The sequence below is a fragment of the Drosophila yakuba genome, chromosome 2R (assembly GCF_016746365.2).
Source record: "Drosophila yakuba strain Tai18E2 chromosome 2R, Prin_Dyak_Tai18E2_2.1, whole genome shotgun sequence".
Lineage (NCBI taxonomy): Eukaryota > Metazoa > Arthropoda > Insecta > Diptera > Drosophilidae > Drosophila > Drosophila yakuba.
In genome coordinates this window covers 8,611,503-8,632,984 of record NC_052528.2, presented here as the reverse complement: position 1 = coordinate 8,632,984, position 21,482 = coordinate 8,611,503, and the positions used below count along the sequence as shown (strand labels likewise).

Below are 21,482 nucleotides of genomic sequence, written 5' to 3'. Positions count from 1 at the left end.
GCACAGATATTGGCCTTAATAATTTTTTGTAATATATTTTCCACTGACAAGTAGTATACTGCAAAATACGCCTGTAAAAAATATCTGAAGACTGAAAAGAGAAAAATATATTTTTCAATAAAAAAAAGGGGTTTTTAAAGCTATTGTAAAGCTGATATACTTGGGCAAGAATCTTTAACCATTTCCTGAACTGTATTGTATGCATTATAGAATTGAAACTATGCAAAGCTCGACAAAATGTTTGAACTATTTTAAATTATTATTATTATTATTATTGAGAAATTAACGCATAATTAATATTATGCGGAATTTTGGATTAGCCAAAGCAGCTGAGGGCCTTAAGCTTAAATTATTAGTCGGTATTGTTTGAGTTTGGAGGGTAGAAAGACTTTGGAATCTAAGTTTTAGATAATAATGTATACATATTTTTTTTATGAAGTCAATTAAAAAGACTAAGATAACGCAAATATATACACAACGTAGAACTACTCAAACTTACATACTCTTTTTCATCAAATCTTCATGTATTTAACCCTTCCATTTGTATTGTTTTAAAGGCGCTGTAGCGAAGTGTTATTGTGTTTTATTCTCGATTACATTGCTAGCTTTTTATCTCTCTATTTGCTTCTGTTGTTGCTGTTTATTCATCGCGCATTTGCTTTTGTTAGCAATTTCACAACAACGATCATGATAGACAACTATTTAGGGTGGACCTAAGCAATAGCTTTAATATATTTCCGTGTATGTGTGTATTATTTATATAGCAGAACTAGAAAAGGAAATAATTCATTACCATTTCAACATTAAGTAAGTTATTTTAATACTCAGTTAGTTAATTAGTAAATGCTAACTCCCTCGACTCTGCTTTTGGGAATCACTCATGGTGAATAACATGATTAACTCCGGTCAATTATCCAATCCGGTTTTAGATTGCTCCAAAAATACCGATAATCGCGTTTCGTCCAGCTGGAGAGCAATGCCAATCGCGACCACCTGTGGCCGCTGCCGCCTTTCCCGCCCCAAGGTGAAAACACGTGAATCAGCTGAGTCACTTTTTGCAAACGCCGCGCTCCACTGGCTTTGAAAGTGTGATTTTTCGGATCACGCCGACGGAATCGAAATTCTCCGGCGAGAGCGACTCGAGAGCTTTCGATGGCGATGGCTTTTTCCAGCTGATCCATGTTGTGAGAGCCTCAAAAGCGTTCTAACAACCGCCACGTTCGGTCGCGATCTTCGGTTTGTAGTGGCCAACTGCTTGGCTTATCGGTTCTACGTGCGAATCTCACGTAGCAGATAAGGGATTTTCCCACAACTAAAGCGTCCTCAGCATAATGATATCCGCCGAATTACATGGTTCCTATGGAGGCCTCTACTTTGGCTTCTGCACACTGATCTCGCATGTGCTTCTGGCGGGGATCACCGCAGCCATTGTTTACAAGTGCCTGGTGCTCAAACTCGTGCACACCGCCGGACATGCCTTCTACTGCACGATCGCCGTGAGTACTGTGATTTGTCTCACAGACATTAAACTATTTCAAAGATTTAAATGAAAAAGAGAGAGTTTGAGGTCACGGTGATCAAGTAATCTAATGGCTTAATGTTTAAAAGGTTTCAAAGAAAGGATATCACTGCTTTAAAAATGGAGTTTGCTATCTTCTTATAGTTCTACCCATCCTAAATCATTTTTATCTTTGTATCTTCAATTTCTTCATAGTTTGTCTTTTTCATGGGTGAGGCACTGTTGGTTCGGAACAGCACATATCTGGAGTCCTCTTTGGGGCCTTTGAACCTCAACCGCCTGCACGCCATCCTGGGGCTTTTGGCGTTTCTGGTCGGAGTCGGCGGAATCGGAATCAAGACATGGCAGAAGCTAGAGCGCAAACGGGAAGATCCCAATGCCACTGTTCGCCACTTTAAGAGCAACCATGCTTTTTACGGTGGGTTCGTCTGTTCTTTCCCCAAATATAATGATAATTTATGCCTCCATCTTTCCCCATCAGGTATAATCGGCTGTGCTCTTCTGCTGGGTAGCGTTTTGAGCGGTCTTCCGCTGTATTTCATCAACGGTGGCTTTGCCTTAAAAATGCTTCATCGATTTTTCGGATTGGTCGGATTCCTCGCTCTAATGGTATCTCAAATGTTCGGATATAACACGGGTTTCGGCCGGCGACAGTGGAAGGCACACCACCAAAAGCTGTTCAAATTTTTTACATTTATTGCCACCCTTACGACAGCAAATTACGAATTTCGACGATTTGTACGAGATGTTGCTGGTTTGGCGACTAATTATTTCATTGCACCAGATGCACCAGAAGCCAGAGAAGATCTTTGAGGCTCTTTCAACAACCGAGTTGTATCACAGTGGTTCCGAATCCAATCCCGAAACACAGTATTGTGGATTTTCGTATCACTCAAAAATAATTCAAGTGCGATGCAGATCAGAGCTCTGAAGTTTGTCAATAAAAAGTACACAACTGAATTATACTATACGTATAAACATATCGTATCTGAGAAGGTTTATTTTGTCTGTCATATTAAGTAAAAAACTGACATTTTAAATCATTTTCACTTTGTGCCTTTATTGTAATTTCACACACATTTATATATACGATAACATTTTGTTGATTATTTAAAACATAAAATAAATACATTTTCACATTTTTTGTTTTTGGTTACGAGATTAATCTAGCACCACAGAAAACACTAAGCTACGTAGTAAACTGATAAGATAAAGTAAAATCCCATTTTTCATTGGGTTCGATAGATATTGAAGATACATAACAGATATATGGATATTGAATATATATATTTAGTTGCGGTTCTGCGAGACATGCATTACGTCCAAGGCAGCTGGAATATTGCCCTGAACCGACTCCAGGAGCTGGGTGAGCCAGGCGCCCTCGTTGCTGAAACCCATGGCCATCATGGCATGGATTGATTGATTGATGCGGTCATCTGAATACGAGGGATATTTAATATAAAACGATTAGATATTCATTTTGTCACTTACCAGTGTGGTAGACGGGAACACTGCGCTTTTCCTCGGGAGCTGCTGGAGAGGTGCCGACACTATTGGTGGCCACGGATGTGGTCGACGTCGATGTGCTCACTGTGTCCACTTGAGCAGTCTGGGTATTGGCCGAAGCCTGCTCCACGCGAGCCTCCTCGTTTATATGCTGACGCAAAAGTTCGCCAAGCTGACCAAAATCACGCACCGGCTGCTGAGTAGCAGCTGTGGGGTTGGTAGTGTCCAGATTGATTAAGTTACTGTTGTTCGCGGAGTAAGCATTGTCAATGACCTGCCACTCTGGATCCAAGCTATCTGAACGGCGTCTATCCTGCTCTGTCTCGATGGTGTTTGTCGAAAGTGGTGCCGAATCTGTTGGCTTGGGAATCAGTGGCTCTGTCTCAAGGGGAGCATCAGAGATCGATCCAGAAATGGATGGAGTGGCCGACTGGTTAGCAGATGGGGCATTCGACTGATTGGCCGATGGAGCAGCAGACGAAACAGCTGACTGGCTGGTTGAAGCTGCCGCCGACTGGGCACTAGATTGAACCTTCTCTTCTGGTTTCTTGTTCTCAGTACTGGGAGTCATTGAGGGTGGAGATGTTCCCGAATCACCCAAATCCGTGGGATCGATCATCTTGGCAAACATTTCGCTAAAATTGTTAAGAATTTCGATGCCAGCACGCATGTACTCGGGTGGCACAATCTGCGAAAGGTTATCCAGATTGATCACTGGAGTAGTTGGCTCAGTGGACCGCGGAGTCGTCACTGGATCATCGGTTGGGGGAACACTTTGATCAGTGTTTACCTTCTTTGGCTCAGTTGGTTTGGCCTCGGATCCAGTTGCCTTTTGAGCGGTAACAGTGGGCTCAGCTGTTGGAGCACTTGGTTCTTGTTCTGCAGCCTTCGGCTTCTGCGGTTCGGCTGGTGCCGTGGCCGTAGTTTCGTTTAGCGGCAAGTTGGTCATCATCTCGACAAACTGAGACAACACCCCGCCATGCCGACGAGCGTGACGTCGTTCACGACGACTATCCCTGGTTGATTCGCCAGCCGGAGATGCCTGGCTCGTCTCCTGAAACGGACAATGTCCCTTGGAGCGCCGACCACAGCGACGCCCCAATCCTGGACCTGAGAACCAGGCATCGACCAAACCGGGCCCATTGTTGGTCGGCATGCGCAGCATCAAATGTTCAGGATGCTTGTGGGCCGACTCGCATTTCTGGCAAAGATCATAGTTACTGCACTGCACGCACTTGTAGCGGAACCCAATCAAGGGAGCCAAGCCGCAGCCATCGCATTCAACGGAGTCGTGGATGGTGAAATTGCTTGGATCGTCGGCGGAAGGACCTTCAGCGTTGGCCGAAGAACCCTCTTGCTTGGTGGCCTTTGGCTCCTCTATGGGCTCCAGTGGAGCAACCTGAACGTGCATATTGCTCTCGCACTTGGCCAGGAAGATCTCATAGTCATTTTGGTTGACTATTTCGATTTCATCTTGATCAGAGTCTGCAAAAGTTCGAAAATACCAAAGAAAATAAAATCAATTATGAGTCATTGCAGTTTTTTTATCAGTGTTGAATCACGGAGGGCTCAAACAGGTTATACCAGCACAACCAATTTATCTATATATGTATGTATGTACAATGTTTTCAATCGTTTTTAAATTTTTTATAACCATTAAAATCGTTGTGTGTTAGAAGATTTATTTTCAAAATATATAAATTGAAAAATCAGAAAGTTTGAAGATCAAACAAGTTTGTGTTTTTAAATAGGCATTGTGCAATTTTTGGAGCAGTGCATCTATTATGTTGACCACGTCTGTACTGTAAAGCTCCATACAAATATTTATCAGCTAATGTGTCAACACATTTTTGCCACTGATAAGCATAGAACAATAATACTATCTGGGTGATTCCCTTCTTTTTGGGCGAATAAATAAATTGGGATACTTTTGAAATAGAAAAAGCTAGACTTAAATCTAAATGGACAGCACTGCTTTGCCGAATGCAGTTATATATGTAAACTAATGTACATACATACATTTGTATGTTGCAATCTTTGGGACTCGATTGCAATTGTGTACCTGCAGTAAATAACTGTTTGTACATAGAAGTACACAGTTTTATTTTCATTATAGAACTCACCGATCCAGAAGGTCCTTACGTCGCATTTAGGCAACTGGCGTTCCTGGAAAAGATACAGCTCAATTTCGCGACGCAATATGGTGTAATTCTGGGAGGGCATCCTCAAGTATGCATTTATTTTCTTCTGGGGTCCAGCGACATGGTAGGTTATTTTCAACAACTTCTCCGGCATTTTCGTAATGTCTTTAATAGTTTCGGAAGATGTTTAAATATATATCGGTGCTGACGCGTTTATTCTCGTTTAACTTGTTGCAGCAAATTTATGTGACGGATTATTTTAATTTGGAGCTCTCGACTACTACGTCGTATTTGTTCGGGCAATCGATTGTGTATACAAATGCAGCTGAGGCGGAGCAGGTTTATATACCTTGCGAACTAGTTGCTCGAAGGTTCTTGAATAGCTGAGGCTCAAAATATTGCAAATCACGGTGCTAGCGACTGGGTCGCACTAGTTAATCTATTCCCAAAATTGTATTGTAATGCCAAAGCTGGTCTTCGGCAAAGTTTAATAATACTCTAGTTATCGATAATGTCAATATTTTTACGCCGCCTTCACTGGCGCTCTATCGAAGTCACTACTTTTAGTAGTTTATACGTTCCCCATTGCTTTACTTATAATACAGCCGGAGTATCGATATATTCACGAAAAACACTTTCACACATACATGAGTTTCTAATCGATATCGAAACCTGCAAAATGCTAAATTTAAAAACCGTTTTGTTTTTATTTCATGTAAATTCTGGCAATCCAGATAATAGCTAAATATCTAATTTCAACTAGAATTTTCTTTTATTTTCCATATTTTAAAACAATCCTCTGCGTGGGGATTTGGCGAATCAAGTATGCTAGACGAAATGGGCGGCAACAAAACGGTCAATCTGGACAGGGATTGTTTCAAGGTGCGTCACTTTGTACTGATGTGCCCAACTGGAGACGTTGTGGTTGGATATTTATGTATATTCAGAGCATATATATTTTATATACATATGTATAAGCAATCTTTTAATGCGAAAACCGGCAACCTGTTGTCTGATATCACCCATAATTGCCTGTTAGTGATCCACGAATCTTCGCTGCATGGGGTTGGATTGGATTGGAGAACAATCTACAAACGCTTGTGTCAAGGACCTGAAAGGACTTTCCAAGTTTGATGGCCCAATTGTGGAAAACTATCCACCAACAAATGTAATCAAGAATCCTATTTCCGATCATTGTCCACCCTTTGCGGATTCTTCGTATACAAGTACGCAGGCTTAAAAAGCTTTGATTTGATTATATGTGGCCAGGAATCAACGGGTGGAATATCGATGTCTTTTTGTCGAAAATTTTAGGATTGATTGCCTACTGAGTTAGGCTTTCATTATTTATATATTTTTAATAGAAATGTGATAAAAGTTACATATCTGTACAGTGGAGCCCCACCAATGAGATCAACGGAAATTTAAATTCAAAGAGTGGTTGTATTTCGAGTGTATTTTCCAAGAACTTAGAAAAAATTTCTTTAGGCCTTAGAACTTTTGAGCATCTTAAGTAATTGGAGCAGTTGAGTTGGAGATCTGAACAGAAACCACCTATTAGTTTTTTGTGTTCACAGAATTACATATTAGTGCTGTACTAACCGGCTGGCAGATTGTGAAGCTACAATTTGATGTTGTCTGCTCTCCAAATCAATTTGGGCTAACTCAGGAATCTTAGTAACGCCCTCGGTGGGTCCAGAATCTGTATCGGCCTCAGGATCCCTTTCGTACATTTGAGTTGACTCTGGATCTGGGGTCGATTGGCGCAACATCATGTCACCTAGGATGTAAGAAAGATTATGTCGGGAATTCTCTTATAACTCAGTAGTACTCACTCAAATAGGACTCCGCCATTGAGTAGAGCAAGCTGGAACTCAGTTGAGGCGCCAATCCGATGACGACCCCATCCACTTTGAACTGATAATTCTCCGCTCCTTTTTGCCGTTGGTCGTACAGAATGTCCTCGCGCTGAAAACCATTCTCAGAATAGTCGTCGTACAAGACCTCCAGCAAGTCGCTGACCACGTTCTTCGAATTTCCCGTCCTAATCTTTCCGCCAACGGGTTGGGCCAGAATTCTTCCAAGTCCCACAAGCAGCAGGGCGAAGACAAACAGCCGGTTGGTGAACTTGCACATGATGTTGCACTAGCGAAAAGACGCAGGACCGTTGTGCTGCAATGGCGTGCGGTGAATGATTCCATGTTCTCGGCTGCAGTGAAGGCAAGCCCACCTGGACCAGAAGACCAAGAAAACCCGATTTCTGGACACAGTTCAATGGCCGCCTCCAATCAGCCCAAAGACTTCCGCATTGCCAGGGTGCTGTGGGAACCTTTTGCTCAGCGCATTTCTAATGCTTCCTAGCAGTCACGTACGAAGTTAGTACCATTTCAGACGAGCTATTTGTGGTCGATCCTGGTCGTTTTGCCTTCAGTTCAAAAAAGAAAATCTTGAATATTTACCCATCTTGCGCCAATTCAAATTAGTTTATTAACCCAATTTTTGGAATAATACCCAAGCAATCCAAGAAATGATGATTGTAAACATGATTCCAAAGTAACTTAACCCAATAACCTCGATTTGAGCCAAGTCCAAGAAGAGCTCCAAAATCTTTATGGCAGTTCTAATTGCCCCGCCTGCATTAGATACACCAAGATCTGTTGACTCTTCCAGTTATCTAGTCTGGGTGCAGCTCTGGGCGCAGGTTCAATGACTTGGCCACGGAAAGGGGCTGGCATCCACCTGCAAACTGGTTTCGCACATAAATCTTGCGCACATCGCGAATTACGGAGCACCTGGCCTTTGGCTCTGGACGGTAATTGCCGTTTTGTGGCCCCAGGCTGTCAAGATTCTAGCCTCATCCTTCAGCGCATCATTATGATCGCACTCGAACCGTTAGATTTGGTACCCACTTCCGCTGTTGGAACACCTAGAAGGTGACTTACAATGTGAAGCTATCTATTAACAGAAAGTAATTAGCAATGTAATGATGCTTTCTATAAGTCTCAAGTTAATTGGTGTGCATCGCTGCACTTCCCAAAATTTGCAAGCACATTACTATTCTTGGCTAGCTTCTTACTAACGACCAGTTTCATCTTAGTGTCGATTATGTTTTCGTATTTATTAATAAGACAATTTCGTCGGCTTAATTTTAGAGTGTGCAATGTATGAAACTAACATTTAGGCTGGCAGTCTGGCGTTCTCACTCCTCCCTCAATAGCCCTCGATCTGGCGACAGGCTCCGTAGCTATCACGCCGTTCTCCGCGGGCGCAACGCGCCAGTCCGTCCCGGAGGAGGGTTCGGGATTCGGCCAGATCGTCGTCGGCCAACAGGTCAAAGCTTACGATCTCCGGTTCCACCGCTTGTGCCCGAGTGGGCTCCTCGTCCAGTTGCCAGGAGCGAGATTGGTCCGAGAAATAGGTAGGGGCGTCGATCGGGGGGTAAAGGCCATTGGCTCCTCTGCCAAGATCACTGCGGTAAATTGGGGCACTAATAGAGCGCGGACTGGCAAAGTCACCGCCAGTCAGACGGTTGGTATCCAAATAGCTATCGCCTCTCAGGGAGCGGGAGCTGCGGAAGTACTGCGATCCGGGATGATTAAAGCTCTCGAGGAGATTCGATCCGGCACTGCTGCTGGCGGAAACGGGGGGCAGAGCTTGAATCAATTCCGATTCCGCCTCTAAGTGAAATGGCTTAATCAGCTGCGGCATGGGTATCTGTTGAGGAGGCAGTACGTCCACCTGCTGGCGCTGCAGGCGTTGAGCCTGCTCTGGATCGCTGGCTGAGATGTCCACGTGATAAGGCGTCCGACCCTCAATGAACTCCGGCAGAGGTGCCGCTGGCGAGGATTGGTGATGATTCCGTTGCTGCTGCATCTTCTGAAGCAGACTCTTCTGATAAAACGACTTTAGCGAGTTGCCCCTCGCGGGATGTTTGCGCTTGGACGGTCCACTGCCCTTGGTGTTTCCGCGTCCCAGCAGTTCCAACAGGCTGATGCCCTCCTGCGGTCCAGGTGGGATCAGGAGGATCATGAAATTCTCCAGATCAGCGCGAATGTTGTACTGGCCCTCCTGGCGCTGATCGTACGTGACTGTGCGGCGACGCAGTGCATCCTCCTCTGCGCTGGGCGATTCTAGAGGAGGCTGCAGTAAAATGGGTTGGCCACTGGATCCGCTGGACTCCATAGCCTGGGCCGGAGCCATGGCCGGGAAGTGCTCCTCCTTGATGATCTGAGGCACGTCAGGAGTAGGAGCTGGTGAGGTAGATGGCTCCGTTGTGGAGCTCAAGGGATTGGCTAGACCTGCTGCCAAAAGCAGTGGTAGAAGCGTGAAAGTCTTCCAGGCCATCTTTTCTTAGTTGATCTCAGATCTCAGTTCCTTGGGTAAGGTTGCTCCGCTCGGCGTTCTTGACTCGCGCGCTTCTGCCTCGCAACTGATTCCCAGTCCGATGGGAGAGTTTTCCATGTCGGCGCAGGCGCAACTTTCATATTCTGGCGCTGCCGTCGGCGCTGCACTAAACGAAATGGAGTATAGATTCTTGAATCAATGTTGTAATTTTAAACCTTTTAATTTTCTTTTTATTTACGTATACTCTCCAATACTTTCCAATGGGAGAAGAAATATTTTCGAACGGCTGAAGGCAAACTAAATTTGCTTGTATGACTGCCTGAATGCTCACATTCCATAATTATTTCCATTTAATTAATTATTATATTTATGAAGTCGTGTAGTTATTTCCTACCCCATTTCCTTCATATATTTTTTCTTCGAGTGCAGCTCCTCTGCTACTGCGGCTTTCTTCTCTCTCTGCTCGATTCTCGTTCTGGTTTTGCTTTTATTTATGCCACTTACTTTCCGACCGTCTCTTTTTGTTCGGCCGTGCCCATTTCGACGGCGTGACTTGGTAGCCATCTCCTCCGTCCACATCTCGGCTTATTGATATTGGCCAGCCGTTAGGCGGGGCGAGGAGGGCCTGTCCGCGAGGTTCCCACCGCCCGGCACAGTGGGGCTTGTAGCTGATTTTCACGCCAATTAGCTAATGAGGAAGCGTTTTGTTACCCATTGACTGGGCTAACAGCCACATCACGTACGCATCCCCAGAACCCGTCACCTGAGCAAACGCTATCAACCCGATCATGAGGGTTCTGTTGAATAGATTTATGCCTTCGCCAAACATAGGTGCAGCACTATGTTTGTATGTACTTACAGGGGCGCCCCTAAAAATGATCCACACCCTCTGAGCATTAGCACAAAAACCATCTAAAGGATCCTTACATTGATATTACAATCTTATATTGAACACTTCAACATATCAGTTTGTTGAACCTTGGTCAATCGTCGTCCGTATCCTTAAAGCTTATTCCTACTGGCACGGTAAACATACATATATTGACAAGTACAACAAATTCCCCTACCTAAATGTTTTTGTAGCATTTAATCTGATTTGGAACTTTCAGCTGTCATCACGGCCTACAAATGTATTTATAAGCGGGCAAACTGTCCACTTTGCGATCTGAAATCGCGATACAGGCGGTCAGCAGATAGTGATAAATCAAATGACGAACTCATCTCAAAACTCGGTGTGAGAATTTCACATTTGGTTTTTTATTTTATTTGTATACTGTCTTGTCTTTAACACAATGTGTGGGGCGAGGTAGCCCGGTTTTGGGGTACATGAATAGATTCCATACAATAAAGCGTGCAGTGGCGCTATGGACGACGTCACATTACAGTTGAATGACATTGGGATTTGGTTTAAAAATAACGACTATGCTTATGTGTTTAAATTATTAGAGGTCTTTGCGGTTATTTAGTTAGAAAAGTTGGTGTTCGTGTATTCGTGGAGCATTTAAAACTTGTACAATGGATATAAAATAAATTAAGCGTGGAAATAATTATTCGATTACGTCTAGACGAATATAAAACATTGGTTGCTATCAAGGTCAGCGGAAGCAAGCGTTTTTTAAATATAAGGATTTTGCGTAACCTTTGCACTGAAGTTGGATATCTGAAGGCTAGAACAACTGGAACATGCCTGGCCGCTATTTTAGCCTACTAACTATACTTATTTCATATCTTAGCTGCAGATCAGATCACTTGTCATGATTACTCGTAAATTCCATCGATCTACAAGGGGTCATTGAAGCTTGAATACAATACAGATAACGTCAAGTTCGGAGTTCGTAGAGTTTACAAATTATCATTGGAAGAGAGCATTACGTAAATAGTCATTGGAAATGTGCCGTCAAGCTCAATGTTCATGTAGCACTATAAAGTCAATTTTTAGGTATATTCTAACTAAGACAAATTATACATAATCTCACAAGAATTGTTTAACTAAACAGCCTCCTTGATATACAGAAAAACTTGCAAAATAACTCGCAACTAATCCAATAGAAAAGCCAATCATGCCTTATTCCTCTTTCTTCAATGGCTCCTCCGTTTGTGGTTTATCGGCCTGATTGATTTTCTCTGCCAGCAGAGCCTTCTCCTTAAAAAGCTCTTCTTGCGGCACTCGCTTGTGGACCGTGAAGCAGACCCGGTTAAAATGCTCGCACATCTGGTTTACCACGCTGGCTCCGTACTGCCAGTGACTTAATGTGGTCACAATCAGAAGCAAGTACAGCAAGGGCCTTTCCAGCAGCGGAATCCACAGGCTGGTCAAGAAGGATATGACAAACATTGGCGTCTGCCAATGCCACGCCTCACATCTTGTCACGGACATCTGGGAGACAATCAAACGACACTGAAACAAGAGATACAAGTAGTATGTCATTTGGTCACTGTTTAATTTCGTCAGAAAAATGTTAATACTTGAAAACCCATCTAAAATAATTTCAATTTGCTGAATTCAATCTTTACAGTAAACGCATTAAACCCTGCAACACGATGGGAACTTTAAGAGCGTTTAATTTTGTTCCTTAAAATTTGCTCGATCATTGGATCGTTCTCGTGGGGAAAGACGAAAGTGCCGCGGTCTCGTTTCAGATAGCGGTGGGCTCTATCCGAGTACCATCCGTACATCTGATTGACAGTCATGGGCTGCGGCGTGTTGTGCTTCATCTCATACTTCTCGTCCACGCCCTTGTCCAGGCTGGCAATTTTCCGGGCGTTCTGCAGGGACACTGGGTCCAGTTTCTCCCGTATGCGCCGCACCTCTTGGCTGGTGCAATTAAAATAAGGCCAGTCGTGGCGGGCATAAAACTTCAGGGACAAAGGACGTTCATACTCAGCGGTTGTGGTGTATATAGTCTCCCTCAGCGATTCGCGACCACCTTCGTTCAGATTTTCCTCCACCAAATCCTTGGCACAGCGGCGGCCCCCGCAACAAAAGGGTGGCATTCCAAACGTCTTTTGCTGCGCGTTTTATCAACGTGGAATGGCGATATGGGGCAGGCACGTCAAATGACTCATTAAAAACGGTTTGTAGCTGTTTGGCAGTTAACTCCATGCCAAGGGGCCAGCAAAAGATGTAGACACACCTGCCTTATCTAGATTATGTATGATTCAGGCCACACGCGACACAGGTTGATAAGCGAAGCTCTTTCGTTTCTGTGCCCGATAACATTTTAAACAAGAACAGCAACTTATGCCTCTTTTCCTAATATTTTACAGATATCTGGGCAATGCTAAATTAATATTAACTTATACAACTAAATAGTTATCTTAAGGTCAAATCGAAGAGTAAAGTGAATAAACTTATAGTTTCCTTTGGCATACCTTAGGCCATCGCTATATAATATATAAAGGACTTACGCTGACGTTGGAAAAGATTGTGCCGCTAAGCATGAAAATAGCGCGTGGATCCTTTTCCATGATGTCGTTCGGCGATACATATGGCCAGGCGAGCAGAATGACAAAGTAGGTGATGAAGGGCCACATGGGACGAACGGCCTCCCAAAAAGATAGCAGGCGACCTGTGCGATGCGCATAGGAGCTAAAGATAAGAGCATGGTTTAGATATGGGCTGGCAAAATTGATTGGTATACTATACTTGTAGACGTTAATAATGACTAGTGGAAGATTCGCCATAGCACTGACATGCAGCACTGCCTCCATGACATTGCCCAATGGCAGGGTTCCGTAGGATCCCAGCGTTAGTTCAAACTTCCAGCGTTCGTAACCCAACCACCAGGTGACTAGGTACATGGCGGTGCTGCCCCACATGCTGAGGTCATAGCCCCAGGGCAAATAGAGGATGCCCGTGTTATACTTCTCCCAGTGCGAAATGAAGAAGTTGAAGTAGACCGTTAGGCACACGTAGTACATCCTCATGGGTCGCACCGAATACACGCGGCTGCGTCCAAAAATGCTGTACAGGCACGTCGGGATCAACATGGCGGTATATGAATCCAACCCGTGATCGAAGAGCTCTCCCAACGGACCAGATAATCCAATGCGACGGGCTTGTTTGCCATCAATCCCGTCCAGCGTGTAAGCTAAAAAGATGTTGATGGCCGTGCAGAGCCAGACCCACGACGGAATGGGGGTGGTGCCCTCCTCGCCGGAACTAGCTTCAAAGTTCCAGTCATAGTAGGAGAGCAGCACGAGGTTCATGGCGCTGAACAGGAAGCCCAGAAAGGTCATCAGGTTGGGCGCAAACCAGCGCGGAAAGAACTGCAGTGGGTGGTAGTGGGATGGTTGTTATGGTGGGGTGCCTCTCATAAGTATTGATTTTTGCATGATATAATTCCGCGAAGCACTCACCTTAACTAGCCAATCCCAAAAAGGATGCATCACATACTGACTCAGCGGTGAGGTATCAATGGCACTGTACTGTAAGTAAAAATTTCTGATTAAAGAGGGGAATCATCACCATCATCAGTTTAACGACTATTTCAATAGCTTTCTTTTTTTTCGCATTTTGCTTTGTTTGGTCTGGTGGCTTTCTATAAAAAGAATTTTAATGGAAAACAAGTACGGTGTACAGAGAACTGGTTTTGGTTTCGAGGCATCGGGAAGGGGTTCCCCTACTGAAGTACAGCCGTCCACGATGCTTCCTTAGGGAGTCCTTTAGCCTACCTTGTAGTTGTCGAACCCATTGATCTGCTCCTTCGTCAGATACCGGTGATCCATTAATCGTCTGACTAGTTGTCTCATTTTCAATAGTTCCCTAGGGAACTACGAGTGCTTCAGCTTTTTTTAATATAAGCGGAAAAACACGCGACGGTCTTCAACAAGGAGAGCACCAAGAAGGAGGGGGTTCTTTGATAAAGGAAACTCCTAAGCGCGTTGGACGTTGTAAGCCGTATGGTCAGAACATGATGACAGAAGTCTAACGTTAACCGAAGTGGAAGTGAAAATTCTGGGCACGACTTTCAGCCAGATATAGCTCGCGTTTATTTTTATTGCGAAAACTGATTTCTGCCGCTTCTGTTGCCGCCGCTGCCGCCGGCTGTTTTTTATTCTCGCTCGCACACGCACAGCCACCAACACTGACGCGCTCCCCTAGGACGGTTTTCCAGCACTGAAACAGCGCAGTGCGCAAAAATAGTGGTCCAGCAAATCATAATATTCGGAGCCCGATTTTTGAATTACCAAGAAAAATAAATTTGAGGTTTTCTTCTTACGTATTTATAAATGATTTTAATAAAATGTTGTACCTTATCAATTGATGAGCACAACTGATAAGTCCATTTAAAAAATTTTAATTCAAAATGGTGAAAATTTCATAACATTTTTATTAGTTGAAAGTATGTGAAACTCGAAACTCCACTTCAAATGCAATGGACTGCAGTTTCTCTATTTGAGAAACTATTTATATTTGCCAACACATAGCCATACTTAGATGGTCAATCATGCAATTGTGTTGCATATGCCTTATATGCAAAGCAATTATTAATTTATTAAGGAATGCGCATATAAATTGGAAATTTAATGCAAGCGAGGTAACCCATTCATCGACGAGAGTAATGCATACAAATAACTCAAATCAAAACTCAAATTCTTAAAACTGTATGGATGGGATTTATTTATTGTAAGGACGATTCAAAAATTCATGTTTCATTTAACAAATCACATTGCGTACAAAAAATACAAAAGAATGCACAAAGTAGATCTAACTACTGGCTTAACAAAATGTGTCTAACTTAAATGCTCTGAGTGAGAAACGAATTGGTTAACTTAACTAAATGACTGCGGCTGCTGTGACTGAAATGAGCTTCCTTGAGTAGGTGTCCTGCCTAGAATAGATGCTTTAATAAATTCGCTAATTCGCTAGGCCTACAGATAGGTTAAGTGTACGGTTTTTAATTTGACTTCTTGAGATTCCTTTTGCGTATATTTCCGGGACAGCCGCCGGCGCTCAGGAGATGCAATTTCCAGCCGCCGTCTTGGGGTAGGTGAACATCGTCATGACAGAGGGGACATCGAGCAGCACCCGTTTTCAGTTCTGGGGAGGGGAAGTAGTGATATAGTGTTTATAGAATTGATGTCAATTTAAAGATCCTACCCCGACAATAGTCCTCCATCTGATGCAGTTCATATAGCTGTTTGTGCACCGATTCAGTGCAACGGACACAAACCACGTAGCTTTCCTTGGCATCGCATTCCGCTGTTAACAGTTTAAAATATTCATTATCATATATGTAGTATTATATGCAGACTTACTTGTCAGGTGGTAGTTTAGAGCAGCTACCTCCAGCACTTGACTGCACTGCGGGCACTTGGTGAGGAAAGGACAGGCCTTCCAGTAGTGTCGGTCCAACTGGGTAGCGTCACTGCCAGCACAAGACCAGTCGCAAAAGGGGCAACGTCTAAAAAAATATCAATATTATTGCGGATTCTTAATAAATTGATTTTTACTACACATTTTGGGTGTGTTGTCTTCTGTGGACTCAGAGTTGGAAGCGGATCCCTTGCGCGAGTTGGTGACGGAAAGCATTGAGCGCTTGAGTTGCTCGTTGTACTGCTGCTTTCCATTGCAGCTTGCATATCCGTTACTGGAGCTGGCCATTGGGCCCAGGCTATGACCACTTCTACTATTCATCAGTCGAGAGGCGTCTGAGCTGGTGGACGCCTTGTCCGCCGGCGGGGTGGCCGCATCACCCGAGCTGTGACCTCCCCCATACTTGCTTGCCTCCAGCAGTAGCTCCTGCTTGCGATCGAGATCCAACTTGTCGAATTCGGTAAAGAGTTGACGGTACAAGAGGTTGCGACGCGTGATGTCGTCATCCGGAGGCAATTGCTTGCGCACTAGTCGGGGATTCACCTTGTAGACAAGCAGCAAGATGCGCTCGGCCACCTTTCGCACAGGCTCCGCGGGATGATGGATGCCGGAGCAGCCACACTCAGACAATGCCCTGCACGTGAGACCACTATGCTTGTCCGTGCTGATGCCCTGAGTGTGCACTAGCTGTTCCAGCATCTGCAGCCGACTCATTGCCAGTCGCTGGTGGGTTCCGGATCCAACGCTTCGTGATAGTGCCGGGGCAACCAGGTGCTGCTCCGCAACCTCCGGACAGGCGGCGATGCTGAGGATCGTGTGCTGGGCCAGAGTGTGCAGGCGTGCAGATGGATCACCGGACTTGGCCAACAATTCGGGTAGCAGGCGATCGACGCAGCGGGCCACCTCGTTGGGGGAAACTCGACCGGGCACGTACTCTAGGAACAGCATGCGCACCGTCTCCGTGGCCTGGCTAAACACCGAGTAAACGGCGTCCCTTACAGCGCGGTGCAGCAGCAGAGCAGCGCTGCGGGCCACTTTGTTGGGACTGGCAGCGTGCTCGTTGCTCGATGAATCCACCAGGTCGTGCTCCTTTAGGAAGTTACGCAGACGCATCAAGCCATCCTCCCGGTCCTGAAACTGACGCGAGTAGAACTGCTCCACCTGGGAATGTAGAATCCGTATTAAATATGTAAACTATCCTATTTAATGGAGCACTCACCAGCTCATTCCCAAAGACCAGGATGGGTAGCGCTGCCTGGCGACGCTCGCGGTCGTTCAGTCGCGAACGTCCGCGGTTCGGATCCGCCTCTAGCAGCGCGTTTCCTTGGCACTCCCTTAAAAATTCATTAGTATTTGAACTGTGAGCGGTTTGTGTTTTGTTGTCGAAATGGCAACGTTTACGGATGCGGTTACAATATACATATAGGAGTAGAAAGGTTAGTACAATTAAGTTACATCTATCAAAGTATTTCTCTTTAAATGTGTTTAAACAATTCCCAATTTAAATTTGTGTGCCTAGATCTAAAACTCAATCAACATTATTTAAAATTAAAAAAAAATTGGTTTAACATACTTTTCTTATTTTTTTTAGATTTTAAAAATTATAAACACTTCTACGCGGGAGATAAATTTTAAATTTTAAGAGTTGACGGGCAGTGTTGTTGGTAACGCTATGTATTGCTAGTGTTGACAAACATTCAAACTAAGAATACGAGTACCGAGTCATCATGCAACTCTGTAATTACAGCTGTTTCGAGTAAACAAACGAAGTAATTACTATTCCACAATTGTTTACGTAGTTATAAGACACCCAGACAACGCATACGCTTCAATCTACGCTTGGTACTCACTGTCGCAGCGTGGGAATGGCCCGCTCTTCGTAATCTTCATAGGAGTTGCGTGGCACGCTTTTGTTGCGCCTGCGCAGCGATCCCTGTCGGCTTGACATGGGTGAGCTGTGCCTCGAGGGTAGACGTGGCGACTGCGGTAGCTCGTCGTGGGACTTGCGCCAGCCCCCCAGCGTGGGAGTGGCCTGCAATGCGGTGGGCGCAGGAGCGGGTGCAGCAGCAGGCCCAGGAGCTGTCACCATATTATCGTTACCGGGCTGGGAGCCATCAGTCGAGGACTTGTCCTCTAAGCTGAGACTCGTCATGCTCTTGGGACTAAAAGTAGCCTCGGCGAGTGCCTGTGCCACATCCTGCAGGCTGGGAGCCGACGGCAGACTGGGCTTCCCACCCGCATAGATCTCACAGCTTTGATCATTGGAGCTTAATGCAACGCCGTGCGGTTCCAGAAGCTGATGCACCTGCAATTGTCGAAGTACTGCCGCCCGGTACATTTCGATCTGCTCCTTGCGAAGCCTGGCCGTGCTAAAGTCTTCCTGCTGAACAGCCTGCCTCTTGGCCAGGGCATAGCGTCCCAAACGTTCTCCGGCAGTCCTTAAAGCTGTCATGCATAGCTTTAGTTTTCGAGCATACTCGAACCTTTCGGAGTTAACGGCGAAAACCTTCCGCTGCTCCAACTCTCGGATGGTCTGCACTATTGACTCCTCCACGTACATGGAGAAGAGCAGGTCATCACATATGGAGGCCAGCGCCAGTTCTCCGGTGGCCGTGTCCAACGGCGGGGCCTCGTTGGCCAAGTGCTCCTCTCCGTTGCCATTATTCGGCCCTACCTCTAGATCCTCGCCAAGGACATTTACCGCTAGTAGGGAAATCTGGCCTGTGTCATTGTAGTCGTTTCCTTGGACGCCAATCAGACGCAGCTTGAGATGAGTGCCTCTACGTGGACACACGGTGACGCTCTGCAGCTCCCGGGACTTGTAGTTGGTGTTCGCATTATCCGCTAAGGCAACAAAACCCAGAAAGTCGAAGTACTGCGAGGATGGAGTGCTGGGCAGGGATTTAGGCGAGTAATGCAGCCACAGTTCCACTTTTTCAGCTGGAAGAAAAGAAAACGTATTAACGGGAGTCCTTAAGCTGTCGGCAAAAAAGTTGCCTATTATTTCTTGTTTCATATAATATCATAGATCATATTAGGGATCAGACATATTTCTGTATACCCATTATGTTTGTAGCGAATTCCAATTAATTTAGCACATAAACTTACGTATAAGATACTGGTGTGCCAGGAGCTGGATGCGATAGATTTTGGCCGGATGCTGGAATCGGAGGATGATGTCATGTGAGGTGAGGCTGCCGTTCGGAGCACTTCGCCATCCGTGAACTGTGGGGCCGTGATTATTTAGTTCGCTGGCCGGAAAGTTAATATCCTCGTCTGAAAGACAAGCAAAATGATCGAATCATCATTACTTTCAATCTACATATGTAGGTATATATAGGTGGTATTGGCCAGGTGAAGATTATTCTCTTAAACAGTCTCTCTCTTTTTTTTCGTATACTCAGCTAAATTGTCCCACATGATAACAATATCGGACTATTTTTCGTTCTCTTTTGCTTGCTAAGCTAAACAACAGCAGCGGTCAAAACGAAAGCTACGATTTAAGAAAAATTTGAACCCTAACACTTTTAAATATTCAAGAACAGCTTATAACAGCCTATGTACATCATAAAACGTATAAAATGAAAATCATAATCAAAAGCATTTGGTTTACGTTAAGATTCCTTAACTAGCCCTATTAGTTCGAACCCAGCTGTACAAGTATAACCATATCTCACTTGTTGTTCTCTATCTTCAGGCTTTACTCTCTTTTCTTTTCTATTTAAGCGATGTCGAGTAACATGCTAGTTTAGTCGTCACTCAGCCGCTTGTGCTCTGTTACTGAATCTGGTAGTATTGTTATAGCAGCTGAAATGCCGGAAGGTTACACGAAAGCCACTGCCTGGCTGCAAATTCACAGCCTGCTGAACAGCATTAACCACATGCTCATCTTCCTGGTGGCCATCTTCTTTTTCGTCCTGGCGCGCAGTCTGGAATTCAAGGACACCGCCATGCATATGTTTATGACTGGAGTTGGAGTGAGTACGCAGCGATAAGCACTTGGCCACATAATCAATAGTGTTAGATTGACATGGATAACACGGACATGCAACGTCACTTGTTATCTTATCGAACTTGAGCTGAATTAAAAGGCTTTCCTTGCTCTCGCCAGTTCCACGTCCTTATCGCCCAGGCCATGATGTCACATTCGAAAGTGAATCCGCTCACCCGTTGGCTATCGCACCGAAACAAGTCGCGTTTCCACGCCATCCTGCAGATTGTGGGTGGTTCTATGGTTCTGTTGGGCTCCCTGGGCAAATTTTCCAGCAAGGAGGTTCACTTTAACACCTGGCACGGTCGAGTTGGTGAGTAAATAATTAGGTTAATTCTGGAAAACTAGTTAAAGCTGACATTTTGCAGGAGGAACTGCTTCTTTTTTCTGCGCGGCCAGCATTGTGGGCGGTTTTGTTAACTACTTCCAACCGAAGTTCGCCCTAAAAGTGATGCCTTCATCAGAGCTTCGCTTCCGCCATAATCTATTTGGCTTAGTCACCTTCAGCCTGGGGATGGGCGCAATTTACCTGGGCTACTACTCAAAATTCTTCTCCAAGTATGTGGACACGGATTTCATTCCCGGCATGATGCTTATAACCGCCATCGTTTATGGGCTCACCATCATTGCGCCGGTGACATCGCTCCTAACTAAACTTAAGTATCGGTCCAAGAGAAAGGCGGAGCAGGCCCAATAAGTGATACCGGGTCGTATGAGACTAAGGCCATCGAGGCTAACCGAAATTTGTCAGGTTCTAGCATGAAAATAAAGAGCTTGGCGTTTTGCCAAATTGAAATCTCTGGCTGGAACTTAAATTGCACATGCAGACGCAAAAAGAGTCGACAACCCGGCGGTGTGACAATATCATAATGAAATATTACAGTCATCGTGGTTGCAGTGGTTTTATGCCCTGCTAAGCCGAAACTTTGGCAAATTGATTTAGCATCCTTTAGCATATTAGCTGCAATTAAAATAGCAGCGCCAGTTTATTTTAAAACCCTACGTCCTGTCGCACTAGGCGTATGCGTGATTTATCGATTTCTCAAGTGCAGCTGGTTTCAAAAGGAGAAATGGAGGTAGAAACCTTTAGTTTTCATCCGAATCCTGTCTCAACTAAAAATGAAATTAAGAACATAGGCAACGCATAAAATAAGGAAACCAAATAAGAGAACTGTAAATAATAGAGTTTTTGGTGGTTTACAGTCTGAACATTCCCTTATTTTTGTTTACCTGAGGCGAATACCACATTAAAAGGTATTTTTCTGGCCATGTTCACGTCGCGCCGTCAAAAGCGCACTACTTTGCCACTTTCATTGGCTACTCCGCACATAAAGCGAGCACTTATTCTTAAAGCGGCCGTTTCCGAACTGTGTGACTGCGCAATTGTTTATGAATAATACCGGTGTTCTTTGAAAATTATACAATAATACCTTATTCGGTTTGGCAAAAATACCAAAAACATTCTATCACTAACATACAATGTTAATAAATAAAATATGTCATTTAATTATCGCTGTATGGCAAAGTCAATATTTTACCAAATTAGAAAAATTAATATCATTTATTTAATTTATTCAACACATTTAGAATTACCTTTAAAATTGGACACTTTTGGCAACTGTATAATTTCAATCGACAATCGATTTAAGAACAGCTGTTTTG

General features: G+C 44.5%; 8 protein-coding genes across 10 annotated transcripts; 2 read left to right on the top strand and 6 right to left on the bottom strand.

Moving 5' to 3' along the window:
* Nucleotides 1–1,178: 1,178 nt before the first annotated feature.
* LOC6529733 lies at nucleotides 1,179–2,506 on the top strand. Its single transcript, XM_002090690.4, has 3 exons — nucleotides 1,179–1,496; nucleotides 1,715–1,937; nucleotides 2,001–2,506. Exons 1-3 carry the CDS (start codon nucleotides 1,332–1,334, stop codon nucleotides 2,330–2,332), a joined length of 720 nt encoding a protein of 239 aa, XP_002090726.1. The 5' UTR covers nucleotides 1,179–1,331; the 3' UTR covers nucleotides 2,333–2,506.
* A 46-nt stretch (nucleotides 2,507–2,552) lies between these two features.
* LOC6529732 (protein ref(2)P) lies at nucleotides 2,553–5,622 on the bottom strand. Its single transcript, XM_002090689.3, has 3 exons — nucleotides 5,149–5,622; nucleotides 3,011–4,510; nucleotides 2,553–2,955 (listed from the first exon to the last, which is right to left on the bottom strand). Exons 1-3 carry the CDS (start codon nucleotides 5,318–5,320, stop codon nucleotides 2,810–2,812), a joined length of 1,818 nt encoding a protein of 605 aa, XP_002090725.1. The 5' UTR covers nucleotides 5,321–5,622; the 3' UTR covers nucleotides 2,553–2,809.
* A 319-nt stretch (nucleotides 5,623–5,941) lies between these two features.
* LOC6529731 lies at nucleotides 5,942–7,373 on the bottom strand. Its single transcript, XM_002090688.3, has 3 exons — nucleotides 7,002–7,373; nucleotides 6,769–6,946; nucleotides 5,942–6,705 (listed from the first exon to the last, which is right to left on the bottom strand). Exons 1-3 carry the CDS (start codon nucleotides 7,300–7,302, stop codon nucleotides 6,651–6,653), a joined length of 534 nt encoding a protein of 177 aa, XP_002090724.1. The 5' UTR covers nucleotides 7,303–7,373; the 3' UTR covers nucleotides 5,942–6,650.
* An 886-nt stretch (nucleotides 7,374–8,259) lies between these two features.
* Nucleotides 8,260–9,616, bottom strand: LOC6529730. Its single transcript, XM_002090687.3, has one exon. The coding sequence runs from the start codon at nucleotides 9,508–9,510 to the stop codon at nucleotides 8,377–8,379; it is 1,134 nt and encodes a 377-aa protein (XP_002090723.1). The 5' UTR covers nucleotides 9,511–9,616; the 3' UTR covers nucleotides 8,260–8,376.
* Nucleotides 9,617–10,739: 1,123 nt separating this feature from the next.
* Nucleotides 10,740–14,584, bottom strand: LOC6529729 (ethanolaminephosphotransferase 1). Its single transcript, XM_002090686.4, has 5 exons — nucleotides 14,185–14,584; nucleotides 13,870–13,938; nucleotides 13,157–13,779; nucleotides 12,919–13,099; nucleotides 10,740–11,908 (listed from the first exon to the last, which is right to left on the bottom strand). Exons 1-5 carry the CDS (start codon nucleotides 14,260–14,262, stop codon nucleotides 11,576–11,578), a joined length of 1,284 nt encoding a protein of 427 aa, XP_002090722.2. The 5' UTR covers nucleotides 14,263–14,584; the 3' UTR covers nucleotides 10,740–11,575.
* On the bottom strand, nucleotides 11,928–12,702 carry LOC26534494. Its single transcript, XM_015197336.2, has one exon. It carries the CDS (start codon nucleotides 12,502–12,504, stop codon nucleotides 12,061–12,063), a length of 444 nt encoding a protein of 147 aa, XP_015052822.1. The 5' UTR covers nucleotides 12,505–12,702; the 3' UTR covers nucleotides 11,928–12,060.
* Nucleotides 14,585–15,109: 525 nt separating the features above from the next.
* LOC6529727 (centrosomal protein of 104 kDa) lies at nucleotides 15,110–21,212 on the bottom strand. Of its 3 annotated transcripts, XM_015196923.3 has the most exons (9): nucleotides 21,051–21,212; nucleotides 18,938–19,105; nucleotides 17,680–18,769; nucleotides 17,049–17,187; nucleotides 15,972–16,990; nucleotides 15,772–15,917; nucleotides 15,614–15,715; nucleotides 15,406–15,553; nucleotides 15,110–15,344 (listed from the first exon to the last, which is right to left on the bottom strand). In XM_015196923.3, the coding sequence occupies exons 1-8, from the start codon at nucleotides 21,088–21,090 to the stop codon at nucleotides 15,411–15,413; spliced, it is 2,847 nt and encodes a 948-aa protein (XP_015052409.1). In that variant the 5' UTR covers nucleotides 21,091–21,212; the 3' UTR covers nucleotides 15,110–15,344; nucleotides 15,406–15,410. The 3 variants fall into 3 exon arrangements, with proteins under 3 accessions (XP_015052409.1, XP_015052408.1, XP_002090720.1); XM_015196922.3 differs by having other exon boundaries at nucleotides 15,110–15,553; XM_002090684.4 differs by having other exon boundaries at nucleotides 15,110–15,553; nucleotides 17,049–17,163.
* On the top strand, nucleotides 19,543–20,616 carry LOC6529728. The gene is made up of 3 exons (XM_002090685.3): nucleotides 19,543–19,806; nucleotides 19,941–20,133; nucleotides 20,189–20,616. The coding sequence occupies exons 1-3, from the start codon at nucleotides 19,642–19,644 to the stop codon at nucleotides 20,515–20,517; spliced, it is 687 nt and encodes a 228-aa protein (XP_002090721.1). The 5' UTR covers nucleotides 19,543–19,641; the 3' UTR covers nucleotides 20,518–20,616.
* Nucleotides 21,213–21,482: the final 270 nt, after the last annotated feature.

Excerpts from the sequence above, each read along its gene's own strand:
- LOC6529733 (XM_002090690.4), top strand. The coding sequence starts at position 1,332 with ATGATATCCGCCGAATTACATGGTTCCTATGGAGGCCTCTACTTTGGC. Across the intron at positions 1,497-1,714 it reads CCTTCTACTGCACGATCGCC|TTTGTCTTTTTCATGGGTGA; the intron begins GTGAGTACTGTG and ends ATTTCTTCATAG. Across the intron at positions 1,938-2,000 it reads GAGCAACCATGCTTTTTACG|GTATAATCGGCTGTGCTCTT; the intron begins GTGGGTTCGTCT and ends TTTCCCCATCAG.
- LOC6529732 (XM_002090689.3), bottom strand. The coding sequence starts at position 5,320 with ATGCCGGAGAAGTTGTTGAAAATAACCTACCATGTCGCTGGACCCCAG. Across the intron at positions 4,511-5,148 it reads CGTAAGGACCTTCTGGATCG|ACTCTGATCAAGATGAAATC; the intron begins GTGAGTTCTATA and ends GAACTTTTGCAG. Across the intron at positions 2,956-3,010 it reads TGTTCCCGTCTACCACACTG|ATGACCGCATCAATCAATCA; the intron begins GTAAGTGACAAA and ends CCTCGTATTCAG.
- LOC6529731 (XM_002090688.3), bottom strand. The coding sequence starts at position 7,302 with ATGTGCAAGTTCACCAACCGGCTGTTTGTCTTCGCCCTGCTGCTTGTG. Across the intron at positions 6,947-7,001 it reads AATGGCGGAGTCCTATTTGA|GTGACATGATGTTGCGCCAA; the intron begins GTGAGTACTACT and ends CTTACATCCTAG. Across the intron at positions 6,706-6,768 it reads GCTTCACAATCTGCCAGCCG|ATCTCCAACTCAACTGCTCC; the intron begins GTTAGTACAGCA and ends GTTTCTGTTCAG.
- LOC6529730 (XM_002090687.3), bottom strand. The coding sequence starts at position 9,510 with ATGGCCTGGAAGACTTTCACGCTTCTACCACTGCTTTTGGCAGCAGGT.
- LOC26534494 (XM_015197336.2), bottom strand. The coding sequence starts at position 12,504 with ATGCCACCCTTTTGTTGCGGGGGCCGCCGCTGTGCCAAGGATTTGGTG.
- LOC6529729 (XM_002090686.4), bottom strand. The coding sequence starts at position 14,262 with ATGAGACAACTAGTCAGACGATTAATGGATCACCGGTATCTGACGAAG. Across the intron at positions 13,939-14,184 it reads ATGGGTTCGACAACTACAAG|TACAGTGCCATTGATACCTC; the intron begins GTAGGCTAAAGG and ends TTTTACTTACAG. Across the intron at positions 13,780-13,869 it reads TTTGGGATTGGCTAGTTAAG|TTCTTTCCGCGCTGGTTTGC; the intron begins GTGAGTGCTTCG and ends CACCCACTGCAG.
- LOC6529728 (XM_002090685.3), top strand. The coding sequence starts at position 19,642 with ATGCCGGAAGGTTACACGAAAGCCACTGCCTGGCTGCAAATTCACAGC. Across the intron at positions 19,807-19,940 it reads TGTTTATGACTGGAGTTGGA|TTCCACGTCCTTATCGCCCA; the intron begins GTGAGTACGCAG and ends TGCTCTCGCCAG. Across the intron at positions 20,134-20,188 it reads CACCTGGCACGGTCGAGTTG|GAGGAACTGCTTCTTTTTTC; the intron begins GTGAGTAAATAA and ends GACATTTTGCAG.
- LOC6529727 (XM_015196922.3), bottom strand. The coding sequence starts at position 21,090 with ATGGCCAGAAAAATACCTTTTAATGTGGTATTCGCCTCAG. Across the intron at positions 18,770-18,937 it reads GGCACACCAGTATCTTATAC|CTGAAAAAGTGGAACTGTGG; the intron begins GTAAGTTTATGT and ends CTTTTCTTCCAG. Across the intron at positions 15,554-15,613 it reads GATGGAGGACTATTGTCGGG|AACTGAAAACGGGTGCTGCT; the intron begins GTAGGATCTTTA and ends TCCCCTCCCCAG.